A 15,212-nucleotide genomic window follows, 5' to 3' on the forward strand; every position below is an offset into this window, starting at 1 on the left:
TGCGACTCCAAGGAAATGCGTACTTTTGTCAGCAAATGTGCTTAATTTTATTAAAATAAAGTAACTTCAGTGGTCTTGATGAAACACACATGCCATTTGGCTTGCTTTCTCCATCTAAAAGAGATTTTTGCTCAAATCAGGAAATGCCATCTGCTTGCAAGTTTATTTTAGATATTTTCTCATTTGCACTATTGTTTCGTGTACCATAGTTGCAAAGACAAATTGTCAACCCACATCTTAACTTACCCTTGAGATCTCAAAATTTGTCAGGGAAAAATGCTAAAACTTTCTGGAAATCAGTGAAATAACAGGGAATTTCACTTGGGGAAACTTGGAGCAGCCTTGTCATAAAAAACTTGCTTTCAGTGGTAAATGTTGTAATTCAGTAATGATCCTACTTTCAGATTTGGAACTGATTGTGGTTACAATGTTACAGTAGTAGCTAGTGAAGGACAGTAGTAACTAGTGAAGCAACAGCCAGGTGACCTTATATTGTCCCACTATAAATTTCACATGACCAATCTGCAGTACTGGAGATGTCCACACCAGAAGCACCTTCGTCTTTCAGGGGCAGTGTTATGAATATTAATATGTCTGTATCTTCCATTTTCATGTCCAGGAGTGTTACTAAAGCCCTCTTACTACTATTTATGTGGACAACTCTTGCACAATAAAACATAAAGAGTTCTTGTCCTTTATGTGATTTTGCTCCATCCATTGTTTTAAAAGAAGTGTGTAGGTATTAACCTACCCCATTTCTCTCTCCTAAACTTAACTTTATCGTGAATTAACATGTTCTCCATATTTAAATCGAAAACAGTGTAATGAAATTAAAATAACAAGTTTGGTCTTTTTTCAGCCAGCAGAAGAAAGTCCACAGCAAAATACTTCAACAGAGAAAAAACAGGAGGAAGAGTGTAGGAAAAGAAAACGGAGAAAAGAGAGCAGCAAAAAAGACTACAGGTACCACTGACTTAGCTGACAAGTTTGTTAAGTACATCAGTCTTTAAAAGTGAAGTAATCCACTCAGGAACTTGTCACTGCAGTGCCTAATCCAAATATGCAGAACATGTAATTGTTAACTAAATTCATAAGTGAGTGATATTGCAGTTTTGCAAGTCAGGTCCATCGTCATTCATTACATGTGTAGAAGAGCTACACCTTTTTCAATCAACTGGGAGGTATTATTTCTTGAGAAAGATCCCTTTAATTATGGAAGTTAGTTCTATAAAAGGGAAATGTGTACCAGAAGACTCAGTAAGCTTATTTCATCAAAGTATTAGGGGCATTAGGAATGCAACAGATTAACTGCCAGTAGCTCATGACTCTGATATTATCCCACAGCATTATTTTCACAGTGAAGAAGTATGAATGCTTCAGTTTGTGGTATAAATCTTACCTGATTTCTATCTAAAGAGTTCATTGCAGGTGAGACGTGTGGCCATTTATGCCAAATTTAATGCTCCAATCAAAAGAGTTGGCATACCAAAATATTTGAAGTTTGTACAAGAGAATTTAAAATTTCAAGGAAAGACCTTTAATCACACGTCTATACGGACCCCACCATTCAGGCTCCAAGGTTACCCTCTCTAGATATGAAACAGTGCTACACTCAGTCCTCACAAAAGACATGAAGTTAATTTGGTATGTGGATTCCAACACAAGTTTTCTGACTCATTCTCCAGAGAAAAGGATGTTAATGGATTTACTCGATTCTTACAACCTGGTGTAAACAGTTTACTTTCCAGCTATAGTTCAGGAAACAGCACCACAGTCATAGACAATATCTTCAAAGATTGTTCCCAGTTGATGGGCACAACGTAAGAAAAATTATTAATGACCTGTCAGATCATGATGCATAGATAGATAGGGACTGTTCCCAGTTGATGGGCGCAGCGTAAGAAAAATTATTAATGGCCTATCAGATCATGATGCACAGATAGATAAGGACTGTTCCCAGTTAATGGGCACAGCGTAAGAAAAATTATTAATGATGCGCAGATAGATAAGGACTTCGGAAAGTAATTTACATGTGTTCTCCCACGCAAAGACCATTGCAAAACAAGAGTGGCGCATTATCAGAAGAGAATTCACCACAGTGCATGAATGAAATGATATAGAACTTGAAATTTACTCCAAAACTGAAGTATGTAGAACAGTATGATTACTGTGGCCAAAATGTCTAAACTGCACACAGATTCACCATGAAATTCTGGCAATATATGGACCAAATGCAGTGTTGTGTATAGCTGTGGTAAAATGGTGCCAACAATATGACCAAGGCTACACTGATGCCAATTGTTATGGATGGCCATTAATATAGACCACAGATGGCAGTGCCCAGGCAATCAAGGAACTACAAATTCTGTATTTGTGGGGATCCACAGCCTCCAGAAGCTTAATAAATGTAAACATGGTCACTGTCACTGTCAAGCACATTTGAAACATCAGTATTTCATGTCATTTTCAAATCACTCTAATTACAAATAATAAGTGGCCATATTCCATCATTTCACAACAGGATCCACATTACAGTGACATCTTTGAAGATCATATTCTGAACTTTCTTGGGTGTACAACAACATGTTTACCATGTTGTTGTACATAGAGCAAAGTTCAGAATACGATCTTGAAAGGCGTCACTGTTGTGTGGATCCTTTCATAAAATGACAGAATATGGTTACTTTTTACTTGTAGTTAAGAGTGATTTGAAAATGACATGAAATAAAGATTTTACAAATGGGCTTGACAGTGACACATAGTCAAAATTAGCTAATCACGTGATTAAATAAACATCACATTGCTGCCTACTACAGACCATGTTTATGTTTATTAATCAAGGAACTGATTCGCAGCAACTGAAGGGTAAACAGATTTTCTAATGATAAGAAAATTCACACAACATTTCTCAGATGGCTCCATAACCAAAAATGTGATTTCTGTCGTCAAGGAATGAAGAACTTTTAGAACATTCTGACTGCAATCTACAGAAGCTTGGTGACTGTGTTGAAAAATAGTCTTATGTACCTGTTTAGCTTTGAAGTGTAGTGCAGCATTCAATTAAAGTTACTTACCTTGCCACAGTAACATGTAACTTGCTTTTTGAAGCCCCATGTAATAATACTGAAAGGAATCAAGGCAAAGTTGTATCCCAAAGCAGTAAACGAAAGATTTAGAACTTTAATTCCACTTGCAGTGAAGACATTTGAAGACAGTCTTGAAGTGCAAACTTGACAAGAAGTTGTGGAGAGGACCCAGTTGAGGATGCTGATGATGTAATAATTGTAACAACAAATACAGACTACATACATTATATTCCTTGGTAGCAATACATAAGGATGCATGTGAATACAACAAAACCTCAGCATGAACTGTTTGCAAAGATAGTGCTGCTGCAGATAGCTCCACCGCTGGCAGAGAGTTTTCTTATATTCACCAATGTTATCACAGATGTGTTGCCATGTGGTGCCTTCCCCCCTCCCCCACCTCCAAGGAATGCAGAGCACAGGGGAGGAGCACTGCTCTTCATGCAGGCACATGTGACCAACCACACTGTGACTGGCTGCCTAAGTAGGCCATGGTTGGACTGTTTCTTGATGCTCAGGAGGATGGAGAGAAACATGATTCCTGCTGTTCGGTAGAGATGGTACTGTGCGAGGTGAGGGGGAAGTTGGTGTGGTCATTCATAACGAGATTGCCGATCATCATTGAAATGTGGTGGAGCCTTAAATAATAGAGGCAGTGAAACCATAGCTATGGGTTTATCCTTCTACGTTTGCGAGTGCAGGCACTGTGGTTGTTTCTCAGGGCTGTGATAGTGAAGGTTCCGTCCATTGACAACCGAGAAGTAATAGTGTCTGGGTTGATACGCCGTGGAAGTCTGTAATGATGCGAGAATATTCCAGGAGGTGCCCCTTTGTTGCCCTGCCTTCACTGAGCTGTCCTTCCAGAACAAGAAGGTTGTCAATGAGTTAAACTGAGATCTCTTCTGATTGAAATTTTTGTGTGTCTACTTCCACTACAAGTACATCATTGTCCAGATTGATACAAGTACTGTCATCCATGCGGTCGATGCTATTTACTGTCACGTCATACGTATTCTGTAGGATCCAAGCAGGCTTGAGTATGTTGACATGATAGTTGTCAGTTTCCCAGGAAGTAAGATGTCAAATGTGTTATTGCCTCATATAATCAGTCTGTGTGGGTCTGAGTATGATGGTAGCAATGGCAGGCGGACAATGTCTTTCATCTACATCTACGCGATTACCATGCTATTCACAATAAAGTGCCTGGCGGAGGGTTCAATGAACCAGGAGGAAACCGAAACTTCATCATTGTATGAAGGATAGTCAAAGCCAGGCTACAGATATGCACTACAGACAGATTGCAATGTGCTGCAGAATATCATCAGACGGGCTAACATAACACATTACACTAAGAGAACGGAAAACTCTCAGAACTTTATTTTCAGTTGTCTAAGAGCTATCTGGGTAAAATGTGGGTGTCCAACATATTACACATCTTTTGTGTCAGAATGAGTAATTCTATTACCTCCCAAACAGATATACGTTGAAGCAACTCTGTGCTCTCTCGAAGAACATTTGTATAGCAGAAAAGAGCAGTCACGCACTTGTGGCGTCAGTTCCCTGTACATATACTCCTTCATAGGATTTTTTGTCAGTAATATTGGAAATTGGAAGGTTTCCTTGTGGCACAGGAGTCCTTACAATAGTTGAGAACTTATCTCTGTATTCTGTTATTTATTCTTATACTCTCTCACATTTTTATCGAATTGTTTAGTTATTTTGTTTATCAATTTTTCAATCAGTATTCTGTGAACTACGTGATGACTTGTTCCATGACCAAGTAGCTTGGGTTCCTGCAACCTCATAAATAAATAACAAACACCAGGTAAATGTATGCTTCTTCATGAAGAGCTGACTGCATAATGAATGGTATATCTTTATTTGAATGCATGTGTAAACCTTTTGAGGCACTAGTGGCAGTTTAATGGTTTGACACTGTTTATTTTCTAAAGTTCTAGTAGAATTGTCAGTTATGATGTGCATTACATCACCTTTCAATGTCACCAGTTGACTTACATTTTTGCTGTCATACAGCTTCTGTAGTAAGGGCTCTGGGGCTAAACCTCAAACTCTGAAACACATACTGACACCTGGGGACAGACTTTCTAGTTGATCGTCATTATTTCTTATCCCTGCCCAATTAAAGATTCCTGTTTAATCTGACAGTAGTTTCTAAAGCAATTGTACAGTGAAAGCTCCTACTTCATGAGACAACCAAAGAAAGCTTGGCCTCTGTACTTTGTTGAAAGCATCTAGATTATCTAATATCACTGCTATAACATACATCGTTTGATGTCTGTTAGAACGGAGACCGCACAGTCGAAAGTCCAGGATGGAATAACAACAGTATTATGAAGAGAGTAGATGGCTACTCAAAATGTAGAGGAGACATTGGGTTGCAGGCATGCACAACGAAAAGACTGCTATACATTTAAGCTTTTGACCAAAAGGCCTTCTTCTGAAGTAGAAAACTTAAATGAGTAGCAGTCTTTTCGTTTTGCCAATGTGCAATTTAGTGGCTCCTTTATATGGTGAGCAGCACAATCTATCCTTTTCATAATATTGTTGGAACAGAAATCAACGTGCTTATTGCAGTCTCTGTTGATTTGCTCCTCATAGATCTGTATTAGTCAGGACTCATACCGTGCAGTATTGGAACTCTTATGATCTAGCACCCTTCTGCATAATTGTTTCTAAAATATCTTAGCACTTTGCTTAATTAATTTCATTACTCATTTACTACAGAATGACTTTTCAATTTCTCTCTTAACAAATACTTATATTCACTTTATGTCCTTGGAGGTTTCTTTCCTGATGTACTCAACATAACACAACAAAAGAATGAATGAATGCCCTTTTACATAGCTCCAGCAAAGTGTCCAGTTTAATTTATCATTGTGATTTTGGCTGTTGCAAATACACACAATGACAAGATACAGTAAACATTTCTCCATTAAAACTGAAGGATGGCTTCCCCTCCCCAGACACCACTGATCCCAATCTCTCCCTCTCCCTCAGCTTGTATAACAATGTTCTTAGTATCTTTTCCATCTCATCATATCTCCAACTTAACAGTTACCCTGTCTTCAGAAGTGTTTTATTGAGTTATCAGATCTTAAAATCTTCTTGCTGCCATACTCTGACAATTCTTCCTTACTGTGGTTTATGAGTAAACCTTTCTCTACTGTGACATCTTGTACATCTGCTGTCGTCTCTAGTTTACATAAAAGAAAAAAAAACAGGCAGCATAGAAAACTACTCTCCCACAGTTTTTTTATCCTTTTCTTCAGTTTTCATTTTTCTGAAACTTCATTTTGTGCTATTTGTTTTCTGGTGTTGTATTTGTAAATTAGTTTGTCTGTTATACAAATTATACTTGTGGGAACAGGGACAATAACCCAGTGATTGTGTGCTACAAGTTATTGTCTTATAAATATTACGTGCTAAAGAATAAATATACCAGAAAAAGAGATGCAAGAGTGAAAGAAATGAGACTTCATGCAAGACATAGTTATTGAAAAGACTTTTTGTTGTTGCAGTATTCAGTCTGAAGACCGTTTTGACGCTGCTCTCCATGTTACTCTATCTTGTGCAAACCTCTTCATCTCCAAATAACTATTGCGTCCTACATTCATTTGAACTAGCGTACTGTATTCATATTTTTCTCCCCTTCTACAATTTTTACCTCTCACACCAGCCTCCAGTACTAAATAGATGGTTCCTTGATGTCTCAGAATGTGTCCTATCTACCAGTCTTTGCTTTTAGTCAAGTTATGGCACAAATTTCTTTTCTCCCCAATATTCTATTTAGTGCTTCCTCATTAGTTATGCATTTACTCATCTAATCTTTGGCATTCATCTATAGCACCGCATTTCCAAGGGTACTATTCTCTTGTCTGAACTCTTCATCATCCATATTTCAGATTTATACAAGGCTGCACTCCAGGAAAATATATCCTGAAAAGACTTCCTAACACTTAATTACATTTGACGTTAACAAATTGCTCTTCTTCAAAAACGCTTTTCTTGCCATTGTCCATCTACATACCGTATCCTCTCTACTTTGGCCATAATCAGTTATTTTAAAAATTCATATACTACTTTTAGTGCCTCATTTCCTAATCTGATTCCCTCAGCATAGCCTGATTTAATTTTATGGCATTCCATTAACCCCCTTTTTTTGCTGTTCATCTTATAACCTCCTTTCAAGACATTGTCTATTTTGTTTTACTGCTCTCCCACATTCAGTGGTATATCTGACAGAATTATGACATCATTGGTAGATCTCAAAGTTTTTATTTTGTCTTCCTGAATTTTAATTCCTTCTCCAAATTTTTCTTTGGTTTCCTTTACTGCTTGCTTGTTTACAAATTGAATGACGTTGGGAATAAACTACAATCCTTTCTCACCCACTTCTCAGGCCTTTCATGCCTTATCACTCTTACGACTACCATCCAGTTTCTGTACAAGTTGTAAATAGCCTTTCACTCCCTGTATTTTACCCCTGCTACCTTCACAATTTTAAAGAGTGTATGGCAGCCAATATTGTCAAAAGCTTTCTCTAATTCTACAGCAGAGATGTGAGTTATATGAAATACATGCATTTGAAATGCAAATAGAAAATGCAAAATATCTATTTTTATTTTGCACTTGAAAGCTTGTGAAACCTATTTAGAAGCCACTGGAAAATCTGCTACTTATCTATGTCCAGCATGATGGAATCCATACTATAATTCTATTCATGATCTGCTCACAGCCAAGGATACTTTAAATGAGATTTTAAGGAAACTCTGATTAGCATCTTTTAAAGAAACTGAAATAAAATTTGTTAATGAGTGATCTCACAAAAGCATTTAACACAACGAACTGTGACTCGCTTATCTTCAAATTAGTCAAATACAGAATTAAGGACAATGCTCTAAATTGGCTCACATCATACTTACACAACAGAAAACAAAGGATAACTATCACTTCATATGCAGTGAATTATTATTCAAAATGGAGTACAGTGGCAGAAGGAATATCTCAAGGCTCCATTTTGGGGCCAATGCTATTCCTATTCTATGTAAATGACTTACCCATAAATAAAAATTCCCCATTGTAACGAAACTGAACTTTTTACTGGTGGGGTGAGATACTGTGATTGTTGCAATAATTGCGACATTAAAAGAGATTATTTGGTTTAGACAAGAAATCTCAAAAAGTTTATTGTTACAATAGTCTTCCATAGACATCAAGAATGCGTGATCATGGGAGTATCTTTTGATCACTTTGGCCTCCACCACTCAAAGATAACGTTGAGACAAATGCCAATGATTACTGCTACAACAGTTTCCAAACATTACATGTTAGTAATTACTTCTGCAGTGGCACATATTTAGTTCAGTTCACTGTTCATACATATCTTAGTTCGGTGTAACTCGGAGTAATCTGCTTGCTGCTGGAGCCGTCGTTGTCCACGTGCATTTCATCTGCTAACTGGATCAAGTTACGTGAATTCCATGAAATAATCCAGGTACCAAGTAGTTTGATAGTGGTTTATTTATGGCAAACTGCACCACTTCTTCTTAGTGGGAGCCCACTCCACATAACAGGCTACATAGTCACAATACTATATAACAACAATTAAACTATTGCACAGACATGTGATACTGTGGTTACATCTCAAAACTGTCTCCAACTGACTGCTTCTGTGCCTTGAGCTCCTCCTATTTATACATTTTTAACAATGAAGACAGCAGAACTACAGTCCAAGTTTATAAAATTAACAATTAAAAGTGTAATATTAATGTGAGTAACTATCCGCAAAACCTTGCTTATTTTATGCTGAAACTGGTGAATACAATAAAAAAGATTTTTACGTGTGATATACATCATATTTTATAAAATACTGAAACACAACAATGCTAACCTAATTATTCTTAATTATGGTTTCATTACCGAAAGCAAAATATTGCAGACATATATTTGACAAACATTACACACAAATTTTATGAGATATAATATATTACGCAAAATCAGTTATTATACACAATTGGAATTACGGAACTTTCAGTGAACTGTCTCTTCAGAGAGTATTTCGTTAGAATATTGAAACAGGAATGTAAACATGGGGTTGTTTTATTTCAATAACCCCTGGAGAGGTTTGGGTATGTGTGAGAACCAAAGCTCTTATTTAGAAATAAAAAGGTTTGCCTTCAAACAAGAGTGTTTCAGGCATCGCTTTGACCTGAAAGTTCCCATCTGCATCATCTTCCAAACTATTGGTAGATAAAACATATACACCAAAAAACATACACATATGAAAAGATAAAATGTCATAAAAATATTAGAAATTACATAATTGGATTAACATTTTAAGTAATTGTTTTATAATATTCATAAGATTAGTTTCTTTATCATGTATCAGTCATACTCATTGGGATAATTTGTTTTTTGCAAAAATGGTGACAATTTGTTTTAATCCAAAGTTTATAAATGCTATGACTTTCACTGTAAGTTATGTGCCAGACACTGTTTTAATCTAACACAAAATAATCAAGATCCTTCCTCTTAGACAACATTAAGATAAAATCTGACAGCATTAGTGCAAATTAGATACTCCAATGACAAACCTGACAGCTTTTGATAAGAACTGACACCACATATGTAAATTAACTCCAACTTCAGAAAAATCTTTCATTATTATTCTCGTAGCAAAACCCTATTTGAGGTCCTACTCCGTCTCATAGAAAATCTTTGAAGCAAATGCAAGCAATTTCATGTCATTGAAACAAAATCATGTCAGTGGATTCAATTATTTCATAACTTATTTCCTTTCTCTTCCATACATGTGGCTACATTTTAGCAACCTCTCATCATCAAGTGTCAGAATCTTGTATACCTCATGGAAAACTGTGTGTAAAAGTCATATATGTGTAAAACAACAATATATGTTAATTTACTCAAATTCTCGTCATCATAGTATAGTAAATTGTATTCAAGAAGCGTATTCTGTAACTCTGAGACTCAGTACACAAAATTCAATGTATTAGCTTTTCAAATCTGCTCACATTCATATAATGTAATTCAGAATGTGATACTCGTGTTTTTTAAAAAAAAGATAGTTATCTTCAATTATTGATAGATATGTAATTAAGCTGTGTATGTGGAATGTGACACTGGTGTGTTACTATTAAGTAAATGTCACATTAGCCGGGGCACCTTGCGTATATCACACGCGTGGTACATAAAGTATGTGTGTAACCCCTTGAGGATTGCAGTTATTGAAAATGTGGTTTCAGCTGAATAATATTTCTTAATCCAAACAATTTCTTTGACCTGGGATATATCAAACGGTAAGCATTAGGATGAGGTATCTACAATTTCAAATGGTCCAATGTAAATATAAAAAAATGTCTTTATCTCCTTATTGAGCGCTTTAGATTTTTCATAACTTTTGGCTAATACCAGATCCCCTACCTCATATTGAATGACTTTAAGTTTCTTACGGCGTTTTTGTTTCCTTTTGTTGTGGCATGATTCCATATTGTCCCTAACAATTTTGTTTCTTTTATTTGCAATGATTTCAGTATGAACAGGACAATCAACTAATTTATTTAAAATGTTCTCTGGCTTTTTGTCAGACTGTATTTCAAATGGTGTGAAACTTGTGGTAGTGTGTTGTGAACTATTCAGTATATCTTCAAATTGATTAAGGTACCGAGACCAGGTTGTGTGATCTCTTGCACAGTATGTCCTGCAAAGCCTACCTATTTCACACATATACCTCTCTGTTGGATTACACGATGGTGAATAAATGGATAGTAAAATATGTTTTATGTTTTCATAGTTAATATATTCTTCCCATATAGCTGAAGTGAACTGACTGCCATTATCTGATAAGATTGCTTGTGGCTTACCCACTTTCAGGAAATAATCTTTAGTAGAACACTGAATAATTTTCTTACTGGTTGCTTTCCTCAATTGATACAATTTTATAAATTTTGAAAACAGATCTACTGCAACTAAAATATTACAATAACCATATTTGGAGTGAGGTAGTTTTCCAAATAAATCAATCCCAATTATTTCAGACTTATCTTTTGGGAATATACTTTGCATAAAACCCTGATGCTTTTGATTGGAGACTTTAACTCTCTGACATCGGTCACAAGTTAATGGACAATTCCTGGATCTCCTGGAGATATTACACTGTTCGACATGGGTTCTATTTCTGATATTAAAGTATGTGCTTCTAGACCATTTTACCGTGGGAAATTCTAATATGTAAACAAAATATCGTTGTCAGGGATACTTTTTATGTAATATGTATATATATGTATATTCACAATTCATGGCAAACACAAAGACGCTATAGAGAAATACGGGTATGTTGCCGCATCCAGTAGTGATATAACGTGATAATTTCTTGTGCAAGAGCAGGTGGGAAGAATCAGACATCATTAGGTTATCCCCCGCCACACCTATGTCATTAAGACCACCTGAAACATCTCATTAACTCGAACGGCGACAGCCGGTCGCTGCCTCAGTAGTAAAGCTTCACGCCTCCTAGGGGCAGGTGCATCGAGTTTACAACAGTGGTGTTAGGCGCAATTTGTGTCAATCTTAACGAGTGGGTGTTTTGGCCGACAAGTAACTGTCTGTCATATTTCCGAGCACGGTTGAATTTTTTAGTTCCTGTGTGTAAATTGATTGAGCCTGGTGCTGAAGGTAAAACGACTGCTTGTTTTTACACATCAGCGTTCCTCTAATTCCCTACTATTAATTTAATACAGGTGTATTACCAAAGTGGTATTTTTAAATTTGCAGAAATGCCACGTCATCGTGGATGTCGATATAAGCCGGAAAACTTCTGCTACATCTGTGGGAAGTTCACTTTTGCCAGAAATAGGAAGAAAATTTCTTCAGTCATAAAGAAAGCATACAAACATTACTTTGGAGCAGAGGTAGGAGACCAAGATAAAGAATGGGCACCACATTTCTGTTGTGCTAAATGTTACTGCAAACTAATTCAGTGGTGGAAAGGTAAAGAGAATGTGGTATTGTTTGCTGTTCCCATGGTGTGGAGGGAGCCTAAGGACCATCCCGTGTCCGGCCATCCTGATTTAGGTTTTCCGTGATTTCCCTAAATCGCTCCAGGCAAATGCCAGGATGGTTCCTTTCAAAGGGCACGGCCGACTTCCTTCCCCGTCCTTCCCTAATCCGATGAGACCGATGACCTCGCTGTCTGGTCTCCTTCCCCAAACCAACCAACCAACCTAAGGACCATGTTACTGATTGTTATTTCTGTCTAACAGAAATTCAGGGTTTTACAAACAAAAAGTCGGAGAGGCACATTGTTTACCCAGATCTGCCTTCAGCGAGGATGCCAGTGCAGCATTCCGACAACCTTCCAGTACCTTCAAGAGCTCGAGGTCAAATTCCAAGTGACAGTGAAAGTACTGAAGAAATCACAGATGATGATTCTTTATATCACTGCACAAGTGAATCATCGCCACATTTGTTAACACAGGCATATTTAAATGATTTAGTACTTGATCTAGGACTAAGTAAACAAAAGGCGCAGCTGCTTGGTTCAAGATTACAAGAGTATAATCTACTGCACCAAAGTACTAAAATCTGTGTGTTCAGGCACAGAGAACATGCCTTTATTTCTTATTTTTCAACTGACGAAGCACTGACATTTTGCAATGACGTTGCTGGCGTGATGAAAGTCCTGAACTTCACTTATATTTCACAGGAGTGGAGACTTTTCATAGATGTATCGAAAACAAGTCTGAAGGGTGTTTTGCTCCATAATGGAAATAAAATACCCTCTGTTCCAGTAGCTTACACTAGTTTGATAAAAGAGAATTACGAATTCGTACAAAGGATGCTAAATTCATTAAAATACAATGAACACAAATGGAAGATATGTGCAGATTTCAAGGTAATTGCTATGGTACTGGGAATGCAACAAGGCTACACAAAGTATGCCTGTTTTCTTTGCGAGTGAGATAGTCGAGATCGAAATTCTAAACTACGTGAAAAAGAAATGGCCTAGGTGAAGATGGAAAGTTGGCGAAAAGAATGTACAACGTGAAAGTCTGGTAGCTCCTGAATATATACTACTTCCACCGCTTCACATCAAACTTGGCCTGATGAAACAATTCGTGAAGGCCCTGGATTCAACAGGCTGTGGGTTTGCATATCTAGCTACCAAATTCCCCCATCTTTCAGCTGCAAAAATAAATTACGGTGTATTTGTGGGCCCACAAATCGGGGAGCTGCAGAAAGATGCAAATTTTGAAGCATGTTTAACTGATAAAGAAAAAACCGCATGGAACTGTTTCAAGATGGTGTCGGAAAACTTCCTCGGAAGAAGAAGAGCTACTAACTACAAAGCAATGGTGAATGATATGATCAAAGCATATCAGGATTTGGGGTGCAATATGTCTTTGAAGGTACATATGATGGACCCTCATCTGGACTACTTCACAGAGAGTTGTAGTGACATATCGGATGAACGTGGGGAAAGATTCCATAAAGACATTTCTACCATAGAAAGGCACTATGAAGGGAAGTGGCTACCTTCTATGTTAGCAGATTATTGCTGGAATATCATTCCAGAGAAGAAAGATCCACAATACAAGAGAAAAAAGGGATGTGCATTACAAGGCAGTGGCTCATTGTTTGTCAATTTTCTGTAATTTCTCATGTCAAATAAATGCTTCAAAGTGTATACACAAAGGTTACTGTGTTATATGTTAGATCCCACCCTCCATTAATGTGATGAACTTATAACATCATAAAGACGTGCATTTGTTTGTCGAATTTCACCTCATGTTTGCTGCACTATATCAGAAATTGAAAAGAGAAATAAAATTGTGATTACTCATAAACTATCCCTGACAGAAAAAAAACAGTTTTCAATTCAGCACTCAAAATACAACTAGGATCACAATATTTTTTTATCAGAAATAGAAAAAAGGTTTTTTTTTTTTTTTTTTTTTTTTTGTAGAACAGTGTTATTGAAAGATACATTTTCCTTCAGTTTTTTACACATTTCATCATGCCACAGTGTCCATAACTTAGTTGTATCTATTTAATTAATGTATCTTTGTGTTGTTTGGGCCAACATGTTTTCCAGTTACCTGAGTCGGGACTACTTCTTCGAAATAAAATCGCTTTAAAAACCTGATCATATAATTTCACTTTTTCATACCCCTTTTTATCCATATAATTCTTTATTAGTTTCCATTCTTCATCTTGATTTTGGTTATGCTTTAATTGGTTACAGATATTCGCAATTTCCTTTTCCCCTTTTAACCCCTGAAGGTACATGATCTGAAAATTTTTGTTCTGTAAGTTTTCATTTTCTTGTTCAACCCACACTGGTAATCTAGACAGTGTGTCTGCTATCACATTTTGGTCTCCTTTTATGTAATGTATTGTATAGTCAAATTGTTGTAGGAAAATAGCCCACTTGGTAATTCTGTCATGAAAAAGTTTGCATTCGTGTACATAGCTCAAAGCTTTGTGGTCAGAGAAAACTATTGTTTTATGACCAGCTAGGTAGCTCTTAAACTTTTTAAATCCCCAGACAATAGCCAGAAGTTCTTTTTCTGTGACAGTATAATTTCTCTCGTGTTTCTGTAACCTCTACGAGCAACACTGCTTGAAAAGTGTTCTATAACCCCATTCATTTCTTTCTATATAAAAAGGTGTGCTCCAAGCTCATAATCACTTCCATCAGTCATAAGACAGAATGGTAATGCCCAATCAGGCCTATGAATGAATGATTGTACTGTTGCAAAGTTGCTTCTTAATTTCATTCAGTGCCTCTTGATATTTAGTTGTCCATTCCCAAATTGAAATTTTCTTAAGAAGTTCTCTGAGACATGGTGCATTAAGTGTCTGTGTACAGACATAATTTTGGTAAAAGTTTGCCAAACCATAAAATGATCTAATTTGCTTTTTATTTTTGGGTATCGGAAATTCCTTTATGGCCATGAGTTTATCATTGTCAGGCAGAACCCCCTTTTTCACTAATAGTGTGGCCTAAAAATTTTAATTCTGTCACCCCAAATTTACATTTCTCTAATTTCCAAGTCATACCCCCCCTGTCTAAACTTTTTTTTCCAA

General features: G+C 36.6%; 1 protein-coding gene across 1 annotated transcript in view; it reads left to right on the forward strand.

Annotated features, from left to right (window-relative positions):
• Positions 1-15,212, forward strand: part of LOC126480772 (protein bric-a-brac 2-like) — a 130,881-nt gene that overhangs the window by 22,296 nt on the left and 93,373 nt on the right. Inside the window, exon 4 of the mRNA XM_050104072.1 lies at positions 860-963. Within this exon, the coding sequence (XP_049960029.1) occupies positions 860-963 (104 nt within the window). The remainder of the gene's footprint in view (positions 1-859; positions 964-15,212) is intronic.

The sequence above is a fragment of the Schistocerca serialis genome, chromosome 5 (genome assembly GCF_023864345.2).
Source record: "Schistocerca serialis cubense isolate TAMUIC-IGC-003099 chromosome 5, iqSchSeri2.2, whole genome shotgun sequence".
Taxonomy (NCBI): Eukaryota; Metazoa; Arthropoda; class Insecta; order Orthoptera; family Acrididae; genus Schistocerca; species Schistocerca serialis.